The following is a 25147-nucleotide window of genomic DNA, read 5'->3' as shown; positions in this document are numbered from 1 at the left end:
TTCCCTAGAAAAAGGTGAAAGAAATTCCAGCACTGGCATCTCAGATGCGTTTTTCACTTGTAATGGATAGCTTTTGAAATTGGCCCAAACAAGACATCTTTTCCTAGGAAAGGAAATGCCAAAACAAAGCATCAATAATATTTCATCTGGCAGTAAAGAAGAATGCATTGGAAGAGCTTGTGATAAAGGCTGCACAGTAGAGGGACATTTTTGAGACTAAATTCAGTTGGGAAATGAGGTAGGGAAGAAACAGGAACCACAGTGTGTTTTACAGTATAAGGAGTGATTATTTATCGCAATATCAACACATCTGCATGCCCTTGTAGAAAACCAGTTTACCACTTGTTCATAATTCCTGTAGACACACATGTTAAATATTCAAGGAAACCACCTAATAGAGGCAACTCTCATTTTTGTAGCTTCATGCTGATCAGTACCAGAGCAGCAAGCTCTACAACTTTTTTTGTAGTTTGTGTATGTGTCTGTATATGTGTATATAGAACCGGTTTGGAAAGAGCAGCAATAACCTGGATTCTCTGTGTCACTGCTTTCTCTCTACTGAAGTGGCAGGGGTCAGAGCTGCTTGTGTTATGTCTTTGCTGGCAAAAGAAAATTAACTGATGATTATTTTTTCTTAGAAATAAAGCCCATAATGTGGTGTATTTTCCATTAGCCTAGGATAAAAACATGGTCTTTGTTCTAACTTCATAATTATAAATTCAGGAGGTAGCTCCTTGCATTTTAGGAGAAGAATCTCAATTATGCCCATGTAAAGCAATAAGCAACCATAGTCAATCCTGTGATGGTTACAGCTAATTGGTGCTAAGCAGTACACTGGCAACAGCCTCTAAGTTATTTTACACTTGCAAATTGGGAAATTGTCAGTTTCTGAAACAAACAAATACAAGAACAGAAGTGGCGGTATCTGCTTCTTTATATATGCTTGGAGAGACTTTTCTAGTTTATCAGCCCATACCTGCAACTGCTACTGAAACACTTCCTGCTGTCTCCTCTGTAGTGATATGCTTTTTCTTTGAGCCCTCAGTAGAGGAAGGGGATGCAGAGAAGGGAGTTTGATATTTGTATTCTCTTTGAAAGGGGGAGCAGAGACAAAACACAGTGCTCAGTGATTTTATTATTTGATTTAATGGGAAAAAAACCCTGCTTTATTCCCTACTACAAGACTGTAAATGGTTTACTCTCCCTGATTGTACTGAGAGGCTGAATAAGTTACTGAGAGGGTGAAGTGGGAATAAATACCTCTGTGGTCCAGCTTTGACTAAGTAGAAGCCTCTAAAAATTTTTGTGGATATTTTGCAGGTTGTCAGCATAGCACTGGCATTGGTGTACACATTCCTCAACCCAAAGACTAAATAAGCAATATCATGTGTGTATTAGTTATAGTAATAAAGTTTTCTGGTTGTGTTTTCCCCACTAGGATTTTAGAAAGCTTTGCTGAGATCAGGAAGTTAAATTTTGCAGAACCTTTGTGAAGAAGGAATTATTCTCAGCTTTATTAGGGATAAATGGATATGAAGGGCAGATATCTAACCTCATTTGGGCATCTCAGTAGGTCTGCAAAATCCTACTGATGTTGATACTTGTATTTAGGTAACTAAGCACTATTAAAACCTGTCCCTCTCTATAGAATGGGGCATTTCTTGTAGCTGCAGAGATGCTGTTATTTATTTATCATTTGTTCTATGGATGTCTATGCTTTCAAGAAGCAGCAGCACTGAAGTAGAATGTATTTAATCTCTTCAGGGAGATTATCCTTAATGAGGACCAGTGACCATGGCTTTAGAGCTTCAATTGCCAAATTTTGAAATGCTGTAAATCATTGTCTTGCATCAGCCATAATTAGCAAGAATTAGTGCAAGGCAGATTTATAAGAAATTTGTCAGAGTACCAGGAAAAAAAAAGAATATTTCCAAGGCTGTACATTGTCATGTGCCTCTTGTGTGCAGATTTACTTTCTAAATTAAAGTATGAGAATACATCACAGGGTTTGGTGTGGTCAATTGTAAACTGGCTTTGGGGGTTGGAGTAGAGGATCTCCAGAGGTTTTTTCCAGCCCTAACAATTCTGTGATTCTGTGATCCTATCTCATTCTTAAATTAGCAAGACAAGTTCCTTTCTCCCCTTCTTGTGAGGACTTCTGCACTTATCTGGAAAAATACTCCCTTCTGTAATACATATTTTCCTTTCAAGTTATCTATTTTCTGAGCCCTAGTAGTGAGAAGAAATATACATATAATCTGAATTAGATACTGAGAAGATGTTTCCGTCTGTGATATCACAGGCTGGTGAACTGGGAAAAACAGCTTTGCCTCATCAGGTAGTGAACTTTGGTGTTGTTTTTTTTTCAGTTTCCACAGGTGAATCTAAATCTGCTGCTCATTTCCAGGAGACTGAAAACATGCCTCCTCTGACTCTGTTTTCAGACTCAATACTCATATAGTCCTTTCCTCAGGACCATTGTGGAAAGTATTTTTTACCCAAGGGCAAGTCCAGATGCCACTGCCTCTTCACTCAATATCTGTCATTTTGTAATACTCTTCTTCATAATGTTCCCAGTCCTGACAGTGAGCAAGGGCCAGCTTTCCTCCTCAGGCAGCCTATGTGCAGACTGAGCAAATTGTCATGGCAGCAGAATCTTTTATCCTGTTCTTCATGTTTGTTTTTCACACACTCGTAACAAGGCACCGTGAAATGTGACTGATGGGCAGGTTTGATTTATGAGCACAGGGCAGTTTGTTCCCTTTGTGGAGGGGTCTACATGGCCTTCCCTTGACACCTACAGCACATCAGAGACAAATGTATATACCAGAGCTTCAAGGTAATGGCTAGAAAACTGGTTGTCAGGTAATGGGTATAACAAAAAAGGAAACTTAACTCTTGATCCTTAAAGAGAGTAGGCAGAACTCAGAGCAGAAAAGCACAATTTTCTGGATAACAACTGATAAAACAGTGGCAATGATATCGGGAAATAAAGGGTTAACATTGTGCCTGCTTGCTTAAGCAGTCGCTGTGCTTGGTGCAGCAGAACAGTAGGAGTCAAAGTTGCTAGAATGGTGAAGCAGAACTGCAGGAGTTACAGCTGCTAGGCAGAATCGTAGTAGATAAGATTCATAGCTTAATATTTAAAACATTCTTGTTCAATAGTATCTTTAGAAAAAAAAGGAACAAAAGATAGCCAGAGTAACAAAATTTGCAAACTTGGTAAGTTTCTGCTTTAAGATACATAAAACTGGCTGGTACCGAACCTGAGGTTTGGACAGGAGCCGAAACCCTATTGAGTCTACGTGAAAACGAGAGGCTACTCGCCGTGATGAAGAGGAACTACAGGCCTTCATCCTCACGACCCCCTAACGATCACCACCAGGAGGCACTGTGCAGGCGCACCAATGGGATGAATGCCTGAAAATTAATTATAATACTAGATGGGAATAGGTTTTGCATATGTATTAGGCGTGAAGCAATCTCATGTTTAGGTAATCATTATATGTAATAAAAATGAACTGAGTGGCAAAGGGGAGTGCACATGCTTTTGGAGGAGCAACCCCCATGCGCCTCAGCGCTGAATAAAGCATATCTACTTTACAACTCTAACGAGTTGTGGAGTCAATCCGCATATCAGCAAGATGAATGAGGCACTGTCTAGTTCTGCATCCCAGGTGATGCCAAGGCCAAAACTGTTATGTCACAAGGTCAGTTTTGAACAAGCTCATTCAAAGACTCTAAGAGCAGAAACATCAGTGGATCACACCACTGATGAGAGAGGAAGAGAGGATGAAAGGACTTCATCTTTGCTGTGTGCCTGGTCTTGATCAGATAGAAGCACATTGTCAGTGACTGATCCCCACCCCCAGCAGTATGGACCCCTCCCTCAGGCACTGTCTGGAGGTGCATGGCACTGTGCCTTCCCCAGTGTCACCACCCATGGGAAGTAGTGGGTCTGCAGTAACAGGGTCATACTGTGTGTGTGTTTATGTAAGTTATCAGAAATGTCAGGTTAGATACTGTTTGTGTAAAGTATCAGTAAGTTATTGATATTAATAGCTGGGGTATTGTCATGTAACAATATGTTTTTTATTCCATGTATTGGTTGTTATCTGACTGAACTGACAGTCTGTGTACAAATCAATCTCCAAGTTCTAGAGCTTCAGTTCTTCTGTGACACTTGCAAATGAAGAATATAAAAGCCTTTCAAGTGAAATAGAAGATACAGCTTAACACAGTAACATTGTAAAAAATGTAGCTTAAAAGCTATGAAAGTCTGTACACAGCTTTCCGCAAAGCCTGACTACTCCCTGGCCCAGAAGGGGCTCTTCTCTTTCACTCTGTCTTGAAAAACCATGATGTGCCAGCTCACCTCCTGAACACTTTGCCCTGATCATTACTGCCTGGTCTGAATACTCAAAACCACTGCTAATTGACAGGCAATTTGCCTGGCCATGCCATCCACCCTGCCTGCTTTCATAGCGGCTTTGTGCCAAAGCTGTTCTGCTACCATGAGCAGAAAGTTGCAAAGCTGCCAATTAACTGTATTTTGGTTCCCAAAAATGTCACAGAAAGAAAGAATTAGATGTCTCTCCTGAGCTAGGGGGGAGCTAACGAGCTGGAGAGGAAAGCCCTAGGAGCCTGGCCACTGCTAGTGGCATTAATGAGAACAACAGAAGGGCAGAGGAAGGTCTAAGTGTGTTGTGTGCAAATTGAAAATGAATGACACTGATTATGTCCAAATGTAATACGTGTAGATCTAACTCTGCCACCTCCACTAGCCTCATGCACTATACTCTGGCCTAAGTAGGGACTTAGTAAATTTACAGAAAAGAAATTCCTTAGAGACTAGAATATGATAATTTTGAATCGAGAGTACTCGAGTGATATTGCTAGGGACCAGCAACCAGCATGAAGAGCCACTGTGACCAATAATTAGTTCTGGTGGAGAGGATAAAATGCAATCCACTGAAGCAATTCGTTCCAAGTTTGAGTTCTCTGTGTCATCCATGAATGGGTGCTGGCAGAAGTAATATACCTTGCGCAAGTGGTTTTGCTGGAGAGGTTCATACGAACAGTGGAGATAAGCCCTACTGACCTCTGCACTTTCAAACTCATCTTTATTTGGTTTCTCAGCTTGAGGAGTCGCTGCAAATTTTCCAGCCCCATTATGAATCATGCCTTTCTAAGTCAACTCTGTTTTCAAATGCAATTTAGAATGAGCAGATAGAAGTGGAAAGAGCTAGCAGTGAGTTCTACCACAGGCAATATAACTGTCTAGTGTAAGATTAGAAAAAGTGATGGGTAAGAAGATGAATCTCAAAACAAATCCAAAGAAAAATCAACCTTGGTGGGCAGGAGTGGCAGGTGGATAAGAATCAGGTACAGCCTAAAGAAATAATGACAAAAAGGGAAGATGGCTATTTCAGCCATTTAAAGGCTATACTGATCAATATTTCACCTAGGTATATTCCCATTTTGGGGTCAGTATTCTTGGTCAACAGGTGCAGTGTGTCACAGACCAGATTTATTGAAAAGACAGACAGTAGAAAAATAGAAAGCCTTAGCCTAGCTATCAAAAGGCTGTCTCTGGCTCTTAGTTTGGTATATAATACATGTGAATGAGTACCCACATAGAAGCTGAGACTTTTTTTGAAAATGAATTACCTGCTTCTGTGTCAAACCTCATCCACACTTCAGTGAATCTGTTAAATGTTACTGTGACTGACTGCAGAGTTAAGTAACACAGATTTCTGGTTGCACAGGAGTAAAGGATACAAACTGACAAAGATAACACCACAAATAACTCCTATGCATCTTGACGCAATGACAGGGAAGCTATGCTTTAGAAAGGGTCTGCTGCTTGGCCCTGTTTAGTTTAGTAGATTTTTCCCACCTATGAAACTGAAGTCTAAAATGTGCAAGTTTTTGGCTAAGAAGAGTGGATGAAAAGGAGGGGACACTCATGGAAGAGGTCATAGAAGGATTCAGAAAAATGAAGGTCTGGACTTAGCAGAGCTTGCCCCACAATGGCACAGACTTACAAGTGGTCTTCTGTTTCTCCTTACTCTGATTACATACAGCCTTTGAGTGTATGAGGATTTTTTCAAAGACAAAGTATTTGAGTGACTTTTTAGAGTCAGGTCAGTCATCTGAACCAGCTTGTTGGATCTTGGCCGCTGGAGAAAAACTCAGTTATGCATGTTTGGGTTAGCACAATGGAAAATCAAATAAGGACTACAGTCAGATACCCAGCCCCAGAACAGCTACACCTGCCTTTCATATTGACGTTGCAACTCAAAAGACTGAATTACTTTGAAGCACAGCATCTTAAAATGTCCCTTAAAACCCCATGCTTAAAACCTGTTCAACAGTAAGAAAAATGGAATTGCATGGGACTATTCATGTGACAAAATCAGTGCTTTCTTTTAGGACTGCAGCAGCTTTTTTCCCCATCTCCTCTGCCTTTGTTGGCAAGCCTTAGGGAAGGTTTGAGCACATAAACCATGTTTTTTTTTATGCCATGAGCACAGGGAAGTTTAAGGCTTATCTGGAAACTAGTGACTCTCAATATTGCTACCCTGAACATAAAGGAATTAATGAAAATCACAAAATCACAGAATGGTTTAGGTTGGAAGAGACCTTAAAGACCATCTATTTCCAACCCCCCTGACACAGGGAGGGACACCTTCCACTAGACCAGGTTGCTCAAAACCCCGTCCAACCTGGGCTTGAACACTGCCAGCGATGGGGCAGCCTCAGCTTCTCTGGGCAACCTGTGCCAGGGTCTCATCACCCTCACAGTGATGAGTTTCTTCCTAATATCTAATCTAAATCTACCCTCTGTCAGCTTAAAGCCATTCCCCATTGTGCTGTCATTATCTGCCCTTGTAAAAAGTCCCTCTCCAGATTTCTTGTAGGCCCCTTAAGGTATTAGAAGGCTGCTATAGAAATGCAGGAAAATTGTATCATCTTCCCTCATATTTTTAAATGGAAAAGGGCTTTCAGAAAAATAACTGTAAAACTGATGTGCTGCCTATGAGATTTTCTTTTTCTGTCCAGTTTGAACTCAGTGTTTGTTCTATCTTTGTTTATTTTGCTTTTCTTCACAAAAGACAAATCCAGCTGGTTTTATAATACGCCTTCTGTAGTTTGGTTAGCCAGGTCTTATTTCCTCTACTAGGAAAGTTGTGGCAGAAAAAAGTTCCTGTTTCTAGAGACAGTCTTGAGATCCTAAGGCTTAGAATAGTGGTCATCAAACTTTTTTTGATAATACACCTCTATTAGTAATTTTTTGAGCATGCACCCCCCCATATATGTATATTTATTCATAATTTATATATAGCTGCATTATTGAATTTCTAATATTTTCTTCCTGCAAGGCAACGCATTGTCTCGTGGGCTTAAAGAAGCAAATATATATTCTGGGGGAAAAACAGTACTAAATAAAACTCTTTTTTTTTTTTACTGGAAAATGTTTAGAATTGATTCCGTGTCTTAGCTATTTCTCTAGGAATACAGAGAATACAGCCCTGGATACAGCTACTGAAGTAGGATTCTCAGGATCAGAGGAAGCTCCTCACTCCATCACTGAGGAATTATCAAGAAGGTAAATTTGTCTCTGGTATAAAAATTTCACATTTTAAGACAATTGTGGTAATTAATACCATTGCTATCTGGTAATTTTACTGAGGTTTAATTCAAAAGGTTGTATTAAAATGTAGAGTAACAAGAGGTCATTGAATGAAGTGCTTGTCAGGAACACGTATGTCAGCTACATTAAACAGAAAATTCCCCAAATGCATGTCTTGTTAGATGATAATACAATCTTCAGATGAGATAATCAGAAATAACAGTGAATGCACACTTTTTTTAAAATGTGCTTCCTTCTGCTGAATTAATCACAGAATATTAAAAATTGCAAGTTGAATAAAAATCAACTGAATTTTTTTCTATGAATGTCTGATGTTAAAATACATTTAATATTGACACAATCTTAATGAGAATGTAAAAAATGTAGTGAGATGCAGAAATATCCCAACGATCTATGTATTAAAAAAGTCAAATGCAGATTTTGTCTATTCTCTAAAATATGCTAGTTTTCTAGTGATTTAGTCCACAGTCAGAGGTTTGCAGTCAAGATGCTCAGGTGACTACTGAAAAGTGGCAGTCAAAGCCTTAGCAAATGGGCTTCTCTTTAGGGGAGCATGGCCATGCTACCACTTTATCAGGGAACATGCAGGATTGGTTTGGTATTTGGCTGAATGCTCTGAGGAGATACCATATTTCTAGCTACGTGTTTTGTACCAGTCAGAATACATAAGCAATGTCTTTTGGAAGACCTTGAGGTAAACGAGTATCCTCTGATTTGATACCAGGATGTAAATCCATGGAGATTTAATTCCATTTCTGGCAGATCTACTTAGATGTGAGTCTTTTCTGTTGTTGGCATGATATCTTACTGGACTGTTTCTAGGTTGGTCCTATTTTTGGTACACGTAACTGCCACCCATGTTAGGAAGTGATTAGGGTTATATCAGAAATTTGGGATGTACTAAATTCGAACTCCCTCTGCTTCTTTTGCTCCTGCTTTTGGTACTCTGTTAGCTATTTTAGCTATTGCTCCTGTGTGAGATGGTACAGAATCACTGAGAGATCCTGTAGATCATGACAATTGAGTGGAATCAGATATATCTGTTAAGCAGTGTGCCAGATGAGTTCTGTTAATAATTTTTACATGCCCTATTTGTCTCCAGAGGGACTCTCTCATGCATGCGCTTTGTGCCTAAGTTAGCAGCACAGTCTTGCTGATATTTTTCTTGTACTCTGATCTGAATGCTGCTGGGCATAGCATCTATTGCTTTTGAAGCCTAATGCTTCAGCTGCATCCCATCTCTGTTGCATGTGTACGTCTACTGCACATTGTAAATGAGGGGAAATAAACATCAACTTGAACAAATCCTTATTTATGTGACCCAAATTCATTACTTACCTCCGTGACAGCAAAGCTTCTTTTCCCACATGGAACAACCTTGTACCATTTGTCATGCAGAACATCCATGAAACCATGGGACTTGTACTGACTTATCAGGTCAGAGATGTTTGAGGTGAGTGGAGAATTGGGGGGAAGACCAATACCATATCCTAGAAGGAAAAGCAACACAATCATTTCTCTTTTACTTGTCTGCTATTTGCTAAAGTATGTTCATTTCAGTTGTCAACTACCAGTGTGGTAGAACAAGCTGGCATCCTGTTTCAGCAAGCCAGTTAAAACCTGGATGCTGGCTCACCGTGGACTGAGAATGATGAGATAAGACTTTTTGCTGTGTAAAATAAACTAACCTAATACAAACAAGACATACGCATTCAAAACTATTAGGACTAAACAGGTAGCATGTAAATTTGGAGGCTCAAAATCTTAAGATGGAGTTACAGACAGATGAATAAATCTGTGTTATCTCTAGAAACACCGTCTTTTGCATGCCCTTGCCATGGGTTCTTCTTTTTTATCTTGATTAAACAATGCAAAAGGGTCTTAATGCTAAGTAAACCACTCTGTGATCCCTTTACATTGTTAAAGCAGTGGATGTGACTGTGGTGTCAACTGTAACATTTTCTTTTCTTCCTATGTATTTTCTGATGACAAGCTTTGTGCATGTAAATGTATATGGCAGTAGTCTGTATCGCTGTTACACAGTAATTTAAGGCCCAAGGAATATCCTTTCCATTTGTGCAGCTCTGTTCTGGCAGTGACATGGACCTTCATATAGTAATAAATACAGTTTTTAGCCACTGAGTTGTCTCTTATCACATTAAAGTGCTGGTAAAGGACTTAGTGTAAATGAAACTGGATTTAGTAACTCTATGGTCCTGAAATTTGCAGAATGTGGGTTTTGACTTTAGAAAAACAAATACAGTTCATGCCTACAAGACATGCAGTTGCATACAGAGATATCCTGCCAACTGCCTGTAAAGAGCCCTTTCTAGTCCACTGTGGATTTTTTTCAATTCAGAATTCAGAATTTTGGACTGTCTCTTTAAAAAAAAAACCCAAACAAATAAACCCCCCACAAATCAAAAAGCAAAACAACACAGGAAGAAAATTAACACCTCCCCCCAAAATGTACATGAATGGTAAACTTGCCATCACAGTGGTTTGCTTTTCAGTGATGCAGAATGATGTGGTGATACGTGTACCTGCAATGCAAGTCTCCCTTGCTGCTTATTTGTGTGCATCGTGCCTGTATTTCCACCTGAATATAGTTGCTGACATTGAAGGAATGGCTTCAGAGAAGGCATAGCTAGGGCTCATGAATACTGTATTTGCAGCATACTTCTTTTGTAATTGGGTGATATACAGTCTAGTTATGTAAAAACATGTAGTTTGGGGATTATTTGTATTTTTCTGCATTGAAATCTGCTTTACTTGTTTCAAAGTTGTGGAAGCTGATGGCTTACTTCAGTAGAGTTGACCTTTCTGAAATGGATGATTTACCAGGTTTCACACACATAATGAAACATGTAGCTGAGCACATAGAAATCCTTCTGCAGCCTGAACAGCTCTTTGTGCATCTATCTTCCCCAATAACAAAAAGAACAGAAGGAAATGGATTGCTTTCAGGTCCCTGGTGTGAATTCAGATGGGAGACACTGATGAGGTATAGCAAAAAAGAAGCGTTCTATAAAATGCCTACTGCTGGTGACTTGTAGCTGAAATGATTAAAATGCTGTGCTTCCTCTGGCCTTCATTTAGCATATTGCCTTCCTCAATCAGGTTTGAACATCTCTGAAAGAGTTGTTTTAATGTGCAATAGGAGCACATTGCCCTTGGAGGGGAGGAAAGAGGGCGTTTCAATCATTTTCATTAGCCATCTAGCACAAAAGTGATGCCTAAAGTCTCACAGCTACCAATGCTCACTCGAGCTGGAAGCAGCTTCAGATAAGCCTCCAGGCTGCCTTCTGACCTGTCCTTCGTTAATACACCAGGGCTGCAGCAGGCTACATAGCCAGGTAGGCTCCCTTCTTTAGCTTCATTAGCTACAGATTCAGCAGGATTTTTAAGCTGACCTTTAAAATGGGAACAGTATTTTTCTGCTTCAAATGAGAACAAAGCTGTAGAACAGCATTTTGAACATATTTCATTGAGTTTTGAATGTGTATTTAAAGTGAGCCTACTTGTTTAGAGATGGACTGTCTAAGCACTTTAAGTAATTGCTATATAGAGCACAGCAACAGATGGTAAAAGTGATCTGAAGGCTCAAAAACCTCAAGAAAAGGGTGAAATCTTCTTTCGGCTTAATCCCTGAAAATTTTACCATAAACTTCCAGGGGTCCACAATTTTACCTGCATAGTTTCATTGAGAATACCAAATCACAATAAAGGAAATGCAACACATGAGAAATAGAGCAGTGCATTATAAAACTCATTATTACCTTCAATGGCAAACGGTTTCCCCACAGTTAGAAGCTTGCAGTCAGCATCTATTGATACTTCATAATCTAAAAGTGCTTTATCCATGATGAAGGCATCGAGTTTCTCTGGATCATGCCTGTATTCAACATCAAAGTCAGAAACAGAATCACTTCACAGTCTGAGACTCAGTGATAGTTGCTGAACATTTCTCTATGTAGTTCTCTGAAAGATTACTGAATGAATACAGAGACCAAGGACTGCTATTTGCACTCCTGCATTTAAAATGCAGAACTGATTTGTATTTTGAAGAACAAAAATGTGCATGAAATACAAACTCTGTGTGAACTAGGCATGGGACTTATTTTGCTCCCATGGAATACTATTGATCTGAAAGGTGGCAAATACTACATTATGTCAGACTTTTGACTCAATTGAAAGGTAGCATAAAGTTTTATTGGAAAAGATAAAAAAATTGCTAAAATACTAGTGCTGCCTTGGTTTCTTTGCAATGTTAAAGTTATAATCATTAAGCAAAAATGCAGGAGAATAACTCATTCAAAGGTGTTTCTCCTCTTTTCCCCTTGAATATGAGGTAGATTAATTCCCTTCACCTAGATCAGCTTTTCTCTATGTTCATGAACACAGAGGACTGAATTTTAATAACACAATCATTTATGAATAGCATGCTTGCATAAAACGATGATATAAAAGAATAGTTGCAGTGCCTATTTTCATCAATCCAGGGACTGAACTCTCCACTCTTTTCACCTCACAGGTCTGGGTGTTCTCCTGATACGAAGTTACTTTACTTCATTGATTTTGATGGACAGATTCCAGTTTAAGTCAGAGAAACTTCCATGTATCTTAATTATCATGAAGAAGGGTCTGGGAAAAATACGTAAACAGGAAACAACTTCTGGTGGAAAATTCTCAAGCCATCTGTTATGCAACTTCTATGTGTAAAATGAATGAATTATTTCAGGCTTATTATCACCCCTCCTGTTTCCTGGCAGAGTAAATCAGTTGTGTGACCCCAGGTTGTTAGGCACAAATGTCTCTGAAACACAACAATACCATGAGTCCCTAAGGCAAGAAGACTTGGTGTTTATTGCTTTTAAATCAGTCTAATATTTCTTTTAGTCATTTTAATGATACATGTTTTAAGGTTTCTCTCCAAGAATCGTCTCTCCTCCCAGCATGCTGAAGATGCTGGGGAACCTCATTTGCAGCTTTTGCTTGGACTGTGAGGTTTTTTCCCTGAATGTTTCTGCCTGTTGAAGGGCTCCAAAGCACAGAAACATGCCAGGATTTATACATTGCCCATGCTCGATCACACCCTAGCAGTTAGTGTGAAGCACTTCTCCCCTGGGAACACTCCAGCTGGTGCTACGCTAGCTTGCTTTCCAAGTATCACTCCCTCCAGGTAATTACATGCTTTCCTCTTCATCTGCCACACTCCCCTCAATGACTGTTTTGTGGGGTAAGTGATACTGAAAGTGGGAAACCCATCACCATCTCACTTCCATGCATTCTGGTCAAGGGACCAGGTTTGCTGTTGCATGCAGAGGCTCACTTTAGATATGCCACTCCATCTGGGGTTGCAGGGACATTGTACCGTCTCATGTACTCGTGCATCTCTGGGAAGCTTTGCCTCACATAGTCTTCTGCGCTGCTTTCTCGCACGGTTCCAAACCGAAACCCTTGGGATGGGTGGTGGAGCTGAGGAGATGAAATTACAGATTAGCAGAGTCATTTGCCTCCTTCACATCTGGTATTTTGGTCTGCTATGTGAACAGTTTGTCAGAAATTCTCAGCCTTCACAGACCTGCCTCTGATGTTTTCCTGCCATCAGTTTTCCTGATTACAGAGAAAATTTGAAAATACTTACCAGGTGGCTGATTAACCTGTTTGTGTAATATCAAGATTTTCTTTAAATGTAAAAAACATTTCCCTTGAGGCACCCTGAATCCAGGTTTCTAGTTGGCTTGTGTTTAAATAAATCAGTGTTTGGGGAAGTGTTATGAGAAGCCTCTATGCTACCTAGTATCCACTTTCTGGTGCTAAGAATAATCAGTGAACGACCCTCAGTCTGGATTTGCTTTAGCAGGATGTCTTTTATTGATTCCTTAAGAATGAGATTTAAGAATCTTCTGCAGAAAGGATACCACAACCATTTCCCTTCTAGAAGCCTAGACATCCTACCACAGACTGCTGCTGTCTTTGCTGCCATTCTTCACAGAGAATCTCAAGACTGAAGTGTTGTGGATGTCAAAATGTCTCCACTGGGAGCAAGAAGCTCCCCTTAGTACCTCTCACCAGAGCCAAAGCTGTAAGCTTGATTACTGGGCTGTACACACACAGAGAAGTTTTGCACTTCTGTGTCCTTTCCTTCTCACAACTGGCTCCACCTGCTGTATTAAACCCCCAAGTAGTTTGGACCTTCACAAAAGTTCCAAAAGTTTCTGAAGAACCCTGCTTGTCTTTGGAATGTTTAGTGACTCATGGGGAAATTCTCACATTGCAGTGGAGGTGTCAGGCAGTGTCCTCTACTATGCCAAGCACTTGGCTAAGATGGCCGAGTGTTGCCAAGATCATACTAATTGGAAAGCCTCCAGCAATGTACCAGCCTCTAAAATGTGGAACTTTCAGAGCACAGAAAGCCAAATAAAACTAAGGCTGAAGTAGTCATGCTCTATTTGCTTCCCAGGAAGCTCACGGTCTTCACAGCAGCTTGCAAAGATGATTTCACCATGGCCATGCTCTGCTTTGCAAAGACCACACAAAGAGGTGTTCTTCTGGTCCATCTGGCTCTCTGCATCATTATCTATAGAAAACAGTGTAGGGCAACACAAAGCTGTACAAAAGACATTTCCCACTGTTCTCTTCAATGACGCCATGGATGAAAAAGTGTATTTAAGAATAACAAAGGTTGGATGTAAATGCAGAGTCATCTGGTTCAGTCTGAAAAGGAACAGAAAAAGATCTTTTGGATGGTATTTCAGTGTCTTGGAAGATATTAATATACTGCCTTTCTGCTAATTTTCATCTGTAAAGGGGGCAGGTACTTTCCACATCGTGCTCTGCTGATCAGGTCCCAGTGTTGCAACCCAGGAACAAGACTGTTGGCACAGAGGAAGTCCTGCTATGTTTTCAGAGGTGTTCTTGACTTGACCACAGAACAAGCAATGCACAGTGTACCTCCATCTGGAGCTGGCCATAGTGATGTGCCAGAAGGACTGTGGGCGCAAAGGGAAATGTTCCTGCCTGCAAGTGTGGAAGCAACATTCAAGTGCCAGAAGACATAAATAGCAGAGAGCTGTGCTGTGACAATACATCATGGAGACTTCCAGCACAATGCTGTCAACCCAAATCTAGGTCTGCCCTAGAGACATTGAAGATAACCTGCTTGAAGAGTAAGTTTAGAGTGGGTTCCATACACTCAATGCCCCAAGAAACTTATGGTCACCACAGTCAGCATTATTTTTTTGGTTTTATTTCTTGGCAGTTTCAGTGAAGAAACTGAAAACCCAGAGTCTCAGAAGTGAACCATAGTGCCACCTTCCAAGCCAATTTAGGTGTTGGTTGTGATATTTGTGGCCCACCTAATGATGTCAAGTGCAGCTGGTGATCCTGACTTCACTGGAAAGTATCCCTCAATCAGAATGTCACCAGTGTCTACATCTAGATAAATATTTAAGCCTCTGTGAGAAAGACTAGAACAAAAGGGAGAGTGAACTGCACCTTCATGCAATTTTCTGTTCCAAATGCTTTATTGAGGACTGTCCATGCTTTGCTTTGTGTTGGGCACTTTGTCAAATTTCACCTCAAAAGGTGACAATATTGGAACATGTATTAGATTAAAATTCCATCTGGCTTAATATCCTGTTGCAAGCAACACCATATGTCTGGTGGGAAGTTTTGGAAAGTCTATGTAAAGAAGTTATGTAGTGATCCCTTGCATCTTATGCTCTACTTGCTTCTGGTAATCTATGCTTTCTTAAGCATAATTATTTGTTTGCAACTCTGTATTTAATGACCCTTGACTCCTTTTACGAAGGATAAATCTTAATAGTGTTTTAATCCTCTATGCCTTTTGGGACTTCCAGTTTTTTTGTCACTGCTGCCTATCCACATGTGGAAAAGGTTTGCTTGCAGCTTCATGAATAGTGGATTAACAATGCAAAATGATGCCAAAAGGAAATAATGGACTACCTCCACTGTCTTCGCTGCTAATCTACTAAGACTGCTAAGTGTCACAGAAGATAAAAATCTCATGACAGAAACAAGGCTCATCAGTTGTCACTGCCCCTTTCTTTTTGTAGCCCTCTCCTGGGAAGAGTCTATGAAAAGATGGAAACCAAAAATATCTCTGCCCCGCCATTATAGGTAAATGTCATAGTCTTCCTGTGAGTCTTGCCTTATTAGTTATCTCTTTTTTTATCTTTTCTGTTTCTCATTTTCTGTTTCATGTTTCTTGCATTTTAAGTGTCCTATATTGAAAGAGTCAGTCTTTCAGTTCTCTTTAAACTACTACAAAATCCTAATATTTAGGGCTTCAGAGAAATCCTGAACTCTGAAAAATTAGCTTTTGAAGAGTCACAATTTTAAGAATCAAGATTATTTTTTTTTTTAATTAACCGGTGATTTGTGGGAGACAGTTACATTCTTATCAGAAACAGCAAATATGAAAGCTATCTTACTGAGAAGGAATAGTTCTCAAAATTTACTGGTATGTGGATACTACAGTTCAGTGTATAGTCCTGTGTTTTTTCATTCAAAGTTCAGTCAGTGTGAAGGTGAATAACCATCACAAAGCTGGTGATGGATGGACAGTCGGACCGTTTGTACTTTTTGCATCCATAGAGAAGCCAGAGATTTGCTAGTGATTCAAGTATAATTAAAAATAAATGAATGCAATAGCTGCAGATCCATCCCCAGACATGAGTTTTCTTGGCACTCAGCTTAGGTAACCTTAGAAGGTCCCTCCAAAATCAGACATCTACAGCTGTAACAAACCAAAACAGCATTTGTTTTGACCTAGAGAGCCTTTCAGGAAAAACTGAAGTCTCGGCTTGTCAGTTCCTTGAACCAGATGTAAAGAAAGTTATGGGTACAGATGATACATCCCTCTTCAACTGCCAGACCTCCCTTTTGAAGACCTGGGAGCAAAGGAAATCACTTGTTTTTAAAAAGGGTCACTGCTGTAGAAGGTAACTGCTCCTCAGCCAGTAGTACAGGCTTGGTACTTCCAAGCAGCCTCTCCATGCGCTGCACGGGAGCTAAGCATTGCTGCCATGCGTGGGACTTGTTAGTGTTTACTGACTAACCAGCCCTTTGAATGTTAGTTAGAAAGGCCACCACAGTGAACTGCAGACTCAGCTGAGATGCTGAGTGGGAGAAACAGGGGAATGCCAATGGCATGGGCAATGTAACTGTGTACATGAATATACAAATGGAATAGTTAAAAAAACAGTGTTTTTTCAGGGATTAAAAAGCTATTTAGTGTTTCTAGTTAGTGGCTTTCCCCAGAAAGCTGAAGTTTCTGGCAGTTAACAAAATTTCTGCAGCTCAAATACCAGACATCACAGTTTTCGTATTAGTAAACTCAGTTTTATACCTTAAGCACTGGTGTATGCCATGAATGGTCATACTACTCAGGTGCATCCCAAATTTTTAGAACTATCTCCCCAGCCTACTGCAAGAAAGATACTGCCCAAGAAGTTGTGAGACACATAGTGACCTTCTTTTTGGATCTGGGTCAGTATGTGGGGCACACTCAAGAGATGGTCATGAGAGACCTCACAGCAAAGGGAGAGGATCTTGCTGCACAGGTCAGATAGTCGGAGAGAAGATGACCCATCTTCTGTGAAGAGAGAACTCTTGGGAGGGAGGACTAGGAAGTGCTGCTGGGAAGTTCAGAGTGAAGGTGCAGGGGAAAGGCTGAAAAGCTTTGGAAGTGAATATGCTTTTGGGAATTGGGGTACTAGTGCTGTCCCTGTGGCCTCTAAGGACAGTATCTACCGTGGGATGTATGTGCTGTGCTGGTACTTCCAGGAACAGTTCTCACTGTTGAAGAAAACATACTGTGGATAAGAAAACAAACAAAGGGTAATGTTTTCTTACACTAAGAAAACAAGGGGTAATGTGAACACCTCCAACTGCTGAGGAGGTGAAGTGGTTGTTGAGTCACTTGAGCAGGTCAGGTAGTGTAAGACAGGCAGGTCAAGTAGTGTTTATGAAACTCAAGAGCTCCACAGAACATCTAGCTGACAGTGCCAGAAAAAACCTTAGAGAGTTCTCGAGAGTCTTCTGTACCTTGTATAGCATTGTGCTACTAGACAAATGATGTTTATGCTGCTTACTGCCAAAAGCAGATACTGCAGCTACCAGTTTCCTTGGCTTGGCACTTCTAGATCTTCTTGGTTTCTGTCTTCTGTTGTTACCACATCTGCTGAGTAGGAAGTGGAAAACTTGTTTTATTTGGGAAGATATTGAGAAGAATTTGATATTTGCATACATCTATGGCTCGGGGTGCCAATTATGCATGAAAATACCAATGTGAGAAAACCACAGGAGCAAGAACAGGAAAATACAATCCTGAATGTCAAGATTTTGCATTACTTGGCACATTCCAGTTTACGTAAAACAGTGCCACTACATTCAGTGCCATCAGCTAGGCTGAGAATGCCTAGACTCAGACTTGAAAAGACTCAAACATAGAATTCTCCTATGCAAGTTGGGATGTAAAACCGAAAATTCATGAGATGCTTCCAGCAGTTAACGCTGACACACTCCAAAATCGGGCTGTTGAGTTTTGAGGTCTTTCTAGCAGGTTCTGGCTTCTGTATGACCTTTCAGTGTTGCAAAGCTGTAAGACTTGGCTCAAAGGCTCCCTCCTTGGTGCCCTGGTTGTCATATCTGCTGTCATTTTGGTCTGTATTACTCTTGGTTGTCATGTATTTTTGCAGTGTGTAAGAACCCTAGGTGGTCAGAATAAAGCTTCAGTGAAAAGATGGTCTTGGCTCCAAAAAAGCAACACAATATTGTCTTCTGATCCTGAGGAGTTTGAGCTTGCTGAGAGCTGTGAACAGACAACAAAAGTCTAAACAAAGAAAAACTGTTGGGAAGTGGCTGAACATCTAAGTGACTGAAATCTAGGAAATGCTTTGCCAGTACTTGATCAATGGGGTGCACTAACTGTCTCACTGAATCTAATTCAGAACTATTCTGTGTATCTTGATAGCTGGCTGGAGGAAAAACTTCAAGAACTTGATTTCTAACTGGCATCTCAAATCATTAAAATGATTTCATCATTCGTTCAGTCAGCCTCTCCTTTACTGAATTCAACACATAAATTATTCTTTGAGGGAAATGAGAAAAGGGCAACCCGGTACAGAATGGAGTGCATCCTGCAGTGACAGATGCAGAATCAGCATGGATTTGGCTTTTACCACCACCTACCATACTGCTTTTTAATTTTAACAGTGTATAGAAAGGTGGACTATGGCTGAAAACACCTTCCTAACTGTTACAACACAACAACTTCTGAGGAAAAATTGCATGAACAAGTTTCAGTAGCTTTGTCCCATGATAGCGCTAGTTACCTGGTGTAACACCAGGTGTGGTATTTAATGGATGTGTCATGTATGAGCAGAACTGCTGTTAGTGACTGCAAGATTTCTGCCAGGGAACTGGTGCAGAATCTTGAAAAACTGTTCAGTGTCAGTTGCTAATTGCTGGAGAAGGGTAGCATTAAGTGGTCAGCTCTTCTGGGAAGAACTGACATGATTTTGTAGATCTGCTATTCTGCAATGAGTCTTCTGTCTTTAGCATATGAAATTCTTGCATTTTATCTTGCCTTATGTAACCAACGCATTTAACTGCTTGTCTAGCTGCTAATAGATTTCTCATGACCCTCTAATAAAAGAAATGCAATTGTCAGTGCTAAGCAAAGTTTCAGGGGAAAAAGAACAAAGCAAACAAAATTTAAAACAAACCCAAACAATGTAGAACTCTGGCCATGGGCTTTTCTCTACTTATCTGCGAGAGTTTTTGAAAACTAACTGGTGAATATTTATGGGGTGCAGAGGGAAATGAAAGAAAAGAAAATTATTCACAGTGAAGCACATAATTTCAGATTCTAACAGCTGAAAATTCACAGCTGAACTTCTGGATGTGGAGGCTTTGTTCAGAAACTGTCCCATGTGCTCAGGCTTGAGAAGTGGAGATGTTCCCAGGGCCTCCAGGAGATGGTGTGTGCAGAATACATTTGAAAGGTCGCTTTCCCTTTTCTGCTGCAAAATGTGTCAGTGGAGCTGACTCTTGGCTTGCCAGAATAATGTCAGATTTTGTTAAAATCCTGTCTCTTTTAACCCAACCCATCTAGGTCGTTAGTTGGCATAAATCTTTACAGCTTCATTGAAGTCAATAAGCAGTTTCAATTCCAGAACAAATGCACAGTCCAGTTTATTCTCCCGCATTGCAATAATAGCATACGTGAAAAGAAACTGACATAGGTATCTGCTTAAACATCTGTATTGATGGCCCCTGTGTGAATACTAATAATTAACTAGAAGATCTGCTTTACTCCTCTCTATGCTGCAGAAGCTGTATAGCTAAGGGATGAGACTGGGGACTCCAGTCTGTGGTAGATAGTTTAATCGCTGAAGATTGCACTCCTGGGCAGTACGAAAAGCTGCATAAGAAGAGAACTCTGGTGAATATAAACTTAAAGGTGTGTTTATCCCTGTTTCATTACAGAGTTCTCTGAACAGAGGGATCTTTGAGTTGCAATTTATTCCAGGACAACTGAGAACGGTAAGATAGTGTAAATTATTATGAGAGAAATGAACAGACTCAGGAAAAAAAAAAAAGGGCTGTAATTCCCAAAGGAAATAGATCAGTTTTCAGTAACTTCAGTCTGAAGTATACTTCAGCAGCATAATGCAGCCATAAAAATGCTCCAGACTGAGTCACTTCATTGACCATGTTCTTCTGCTTCCTTCCTGCAAAATAGTGTTAATGTGGCTGTAAGGCAGGTGAAGTCCTTTTCAAATTAGAAGGAAAGGAGAGAGACCTGTTTGGCTGAATACATGCTCGAACTATCACAGTGACATGGGAGATTTCTGGTTAAATAAACCCTCTTGTCCTTCCATCCCAAGTCTCAGGTCTGCAGATAAAAAAGCAATCACAGATCTCTACAAGCAACTGAGGGCTGAAGGGGGAAACCTAATGTGACAGTAGCCTGAAATGTAGGTAGCTTTCTTGCTTTTAAAACAATAATCTTTCATATCCTTTCTCTTACAAACTCTGCTGTAGCAGTTGCTGGTTGATTAGGCCCACACTAATCCTCCTGCCCCCTGCTGGTATGGGAATTGACCCCAGGTACCAGGGCTGAACACCATCCTCTGTGGTGACACTGCCTAAACTTGTAAGGCAAGGATGGTGCTCAGTGGTTTCCAGGAAAGGAACAGGCAAAGGTTTCATGCTGCAAAATGGGTTATCAGTTACTAGGACAAAAGAAGATTCCACTTGCAGATTGTGGAACTGTCTACCAGGGCAGTATTTCTTTTATAACATAAATAACATATTTTTTAAAATATGTTATTTGTACTGGCTTTTGGATCAAAAGCGTCAAATGAAGGTAAATTAGAGGAGCCCTTTTTACTGACAGATCTAACACTGGGACTAAATGTTATTTTTTTCCTTCATGGAATCTGTTTGGAAGTGATTAGGAGGCATGTGTTAAGCATGAAGTGCAAAAGAAAAATGATGGACTCATTTGGATGCCTTGACCTCCTGCACAGTGAAATATGGTCAACGGTATTTGACTTTATCTGGTGTTCAGTCAAAACCTATTGTATTGAATGAAAACTACTGTTTGTTTTTGTTTTTGTTTTTTTTTTCTGGAGGACTTAATTCCTTGACATCCCTGAAATCCAGGGGATAGGTGTAGTAGCTGACTGAGGACTTTTATCACTAGGAAGGTGAGCCAGGCTACTATCCAGGTCTCTGTTTATAGAACACAATGGCTGCGACTTTTGTGAACTATAATAAATATCCTCAACTCTGCTAAGTCAGCTGTATGATGCTGTACCTTGCATCTGCCAGGTGATAAGATCAGCCTCATGCATCTTCACTCTTCTCTGCATCTCTTTGCCAATTACTTCATTAACACCTCCTCAGTTCTCTGCTTGCACTATTTCTTGCAAGGTTCTGAGCTCCATCTATGATGCAGTTGCTATTTCTAGTGGTGAGCTTGTTTTTCTTCTTTATAAAATGACATGACATATAGGTACACTGAAACTTGAAAGTAAAAAACTGACATAGATACAGCTGAGAAAATGCTAAAACACATTAATTACTTCTAGTGCTGAAAGAACTACCTTCATGACACGCACCACATGGACTGAAGACAGCAGGACTTCCTCCCTTCCATTAGTACCCCTACATTCTTTGGATCAAGCAATTAGTATGGTGAGCTAAAGAGTGGCCAAGACAGTATGTGACAGTACAAGGCATTCTGAGCTGAAGATCTGCAGCAGTAAGGACAAAGATACAATAAAGATAACTATTGGCAAGAAGGCATAAAAAATCAAGTCTTGATGGGAAAGGAAACTTCATTTGGAGAACATTTGAGTGCATTGACTGATAAACTGGATATGAGAGTAATAAAAATCCCAGCTAGACAGATTTTGAGTCCTCGAAGACATAACTTTACAAGAAAGCTTTACTGAGGTGATGGGGAAGCTAAACGAGTCAAGTGTTCACCACCGTAAATTGCATAGGGAAGCTAAAGAGCTCAAGATATCTCCTCCGTTAACTGCACGTGTCTGTCATTCCTATATGTGATTGCTCTGCAATGCCTGTTCTATATTCTGACTAGAGTTTGGTATTTATGCTTTGTCTGAGATTTTTTTCCTTTGGTGTCTGTGATGCTTAAAGTCCTCTTGAGTTCAAATCCTTCACCAACTCATTAATACTCGGAAAAGCACAATCTCTTAATTAGCAGGCTCTGATGCTGTTGAGTCATGACCTTCCCGTGTCTAATGTCTTCCTGCACAAAAATACATGCTCTATAGATTTTGCAGCCAATTCTTTTAATTGCAAAAAGAAAAGAATCCTGCAGTCTTCTACAGATACTAAACCACATGGGAGCAGTAAGATTTCTGTTAATTCTGCTGAGTTTGTTACTTTTTTTTTTTTCCTATACAATTTAATGCCTTTAATGCATACTTAAATGAGTAGTTTTAAGTGTACTTCCAACTTTAACTCATACTTAAATGAGTAGTAGTAATGCATGCTATTTCATTACATATTTAATGCACAGAAGTGCAAGTGGCGCTTCTTATGATTCATCTTATATTTCTGCAGGGAAAGACCACAGCAGTCTCTAAGAGCCTTTTCTTCAGTGCAGTTCTTACAAGACTTCCCTTTTTCAGGAAGAAAATTTATCAATAAACACACAACAGTTATGGCCTCACTTTAAAGCTTGCTGAACTTCATGGAAAATATCATTAAATGCAGGAGTATTTGAATCACATGTCTAGTAATGAAAAATGCCTATAAAGTGGCTGGACCCTTCCTTTTCTATGATTTGGTATTGCTAAAGCTCATATGCAGCTACTTGCCATTGATATTTCTGGACTGTTTTAATACAGTCTTTAACTGATATGGTAAAGGCCATAAGGCCACTAGATTAACTGAGATTTTAATATATCAGAAATGAGAGCTTGCACCCTCATATTTTAGAGTTTAAATGTAGAAACAAAAATCAGGTGGACTGTACGTACTGAATTCCTGAGTAACAAAATCTCAGAAGTATCTTGCCTGGATTATTACTCCAAGTGCTTACTTCCGTAATAAAAAGAGGGACAGCTTTTAAGAGCAATTGTTCAGACAATGGATTAGAAGAGAAGCAGAGATTTCTAAGGACTAATCCTGAAGCACACCAAGGCTGTTGAAATGCACAGCAAGGCTGTTGCGGGATGGTGCTTGTCAGAATAACTGTAGATGTCTACAGTATTTGTCAGACATCAGTGCTGGCCATGCTAATACACTACCATGCATGATGGAGAGAAGTAGGCACTTTCAGGGGATGGTTTAGGTGATCTTGTCCTGAAGTTAAGGGTCTTCAACAGCAGCCCAATGTGCTTACCTCTCCCAAACAACTATAAAAGCATAGTAGACTTAGTAAATCATATATAATGTCTCCACTGCAGATATGTAAAATGAAGTGAGATAGCACAGTGAAATTGCTCATGGTGGGATTCACATGTTTAGCCCTTTTTGTTAAATGAATCTCAATGGGTTAGGTATTTTTGGTCGAAATACAATGTGGAAAGAAGTTTTGCTATTATCAAAAGCTGTTTTGAAGGTAAAGTGACCCCAGAGAAGTAAAAAAATAACCACAGCAAATTAACAGACACAGCTTCTCAAGTGTATCCTAAACAAGGCAAAGAAAAGCTGACAGCTGTCAAAGAAGTGACAATGGTGGGACAGCATCTGAAAAGCTCATTATATTGTTGAAAGAATGACACTTTTAGCAGAAAGAAAGACCAGGCATTGGACCACTATACAGAAAATCTGTCCAGCTCCTCAGTTTCTGCTGTTGTATGCTTTCTTGTTGAAATGCTTGAAAGGTTTCTTCTCTCCTCTGGGCTTCCACAGTTATTTTGCCCCAGATAATCTGAACTGCTCAACACACTCCTGACTTTATAGTATATCTCCCAACATGTGCTCTTTCATTAAAAGCCTGAAAGCACAGTCCCTGCTTCAAGTCCTCTTGCTACTAAAAAAAACCCATTCCCTGGGGAGATCTGTCATACAAGACCCTATTATTTGATTTGATAATGAAGAGTTTTATTGGATATGGACCTTAGTTGCAGGCTCACTGGGCAAAGAAAGTCACTGACATTGCTGTTTACTTCCAGATAATTTCTTCTTTTCCCTATCTGTGCCACTGAAACCCAGGTTACTCACATGCATATAGTACCTTTTTATGGAAACCATAGTGGAAAATGAAACATAAAGTATCCGGATTTCTGGATTTGTCAAAAGACTGGCAAAAAGAAAAACCAGCCAGTTTTCTGAAACAGAATGGTAACAGATTGTCTCTTTTTTTGTATCCAGAACCCTTTGCTTATCAATGTGCCCCTTTTCCGCTCACCCATCCCTGTGAGGTTGCATACTCCACTTGCTGTTGTAGATCTGTAATGCCACCACATCCTATGAGTCAGGAAAAATCCAACAGTGGCCAGCTGCCTAGACTTGCCTGTCCCTATTTGCATCCCTACGTGCTCCTCTAACACCAGATCTGTTTAAGGAGATACCTACAGCAACCTAACCTTGCCAATGTGGAAATGTGCATTGGTCCCAGTGGAGGATAAAAACTGGGTCATGGCTTTTTCAGGTATAGCTGAGTATAACATAATCACCAAGGCCCTGAGGAGCTGTACAATAAACAAGGTGATAAACAGGTTTAGGAGATGTCAGGCATAAAGCCAGCTGTCTCCAGGCCACTACAGGTGGGTAGGACAAATGATCAGACCAGCCCAAAGGCAGGCTGCTGGTTTGCAGTATTTTTCTGATGAAAATGTTGTGATATTGAGACTTCAGCAACAAGGGAGAGCCATGCTCCCTTTGCTGAGCTGCAATGAGTAACAGCTAAAACACTGTGCTGCTTGATCAATTAAATATCACTGTTGTAACATGAATTTTTGCAGAAAGTCA

At 40.1% G+C, this 25147-nt stretch overlaps 1 protein-coding gene across 2 annotated transcripts in view; it reads right to left on the bottom strand.

Moving 5' to 3' along the window:
* GRIN3A (glutamate ionotropic receptor NMDA type subunit 3A) overlaps nucleotides 1-25147 on the bottom strand; it is a 74816-nt gene that overhangs the window by 5261 nt on the left and 44408 nt on the right. Inside the window, exons 4-6 of one of the 2 annotated variants that reach the window (XM_057421924.1) lie at nucleotides 12990-13135; nucleotides 11437-11552; nucleotides 8996-9147 (exon numbers count right to left, since the gene is read on the bottom strand). In XM_057421924.1, the coding sequence (XP_057277907.1) occupies nucleotides 8996-9147; nucleotides 11437-11552; nucleotides 12990-13135 (414 nt within the window). The remainder of the gene's footprint in view (nucleotides 1-8995; nucleotides 9148-11436; nucleotides 11553-12989; nucleotides 13136-25147) is intronic. The other variant, XM_057421925.1, reaches the window with a different exon arrangement.

Source organism: Pezoporus wallicus, unplaced genomic scaffold, assembly GCF_028554395.1.
Source record: "Pezoporus wallicus isolate ANWC-B61680 ecotype Strahan unplaced genomic scaffold, APGP_CSIRO_Pwel_v1 contig_3580, whole genome shotgun sequence".
NCBI classification, from domain to species: domain Eukaryota; kingdom Metazoa; phylum Chordata; class Aves; order Psittaciformes; family Psittacidae; genus Pezoporus; species Pezoporus wallicus.
This window is presented reverse-complemented; position numbering and strand designations above follow the sequence as displayed.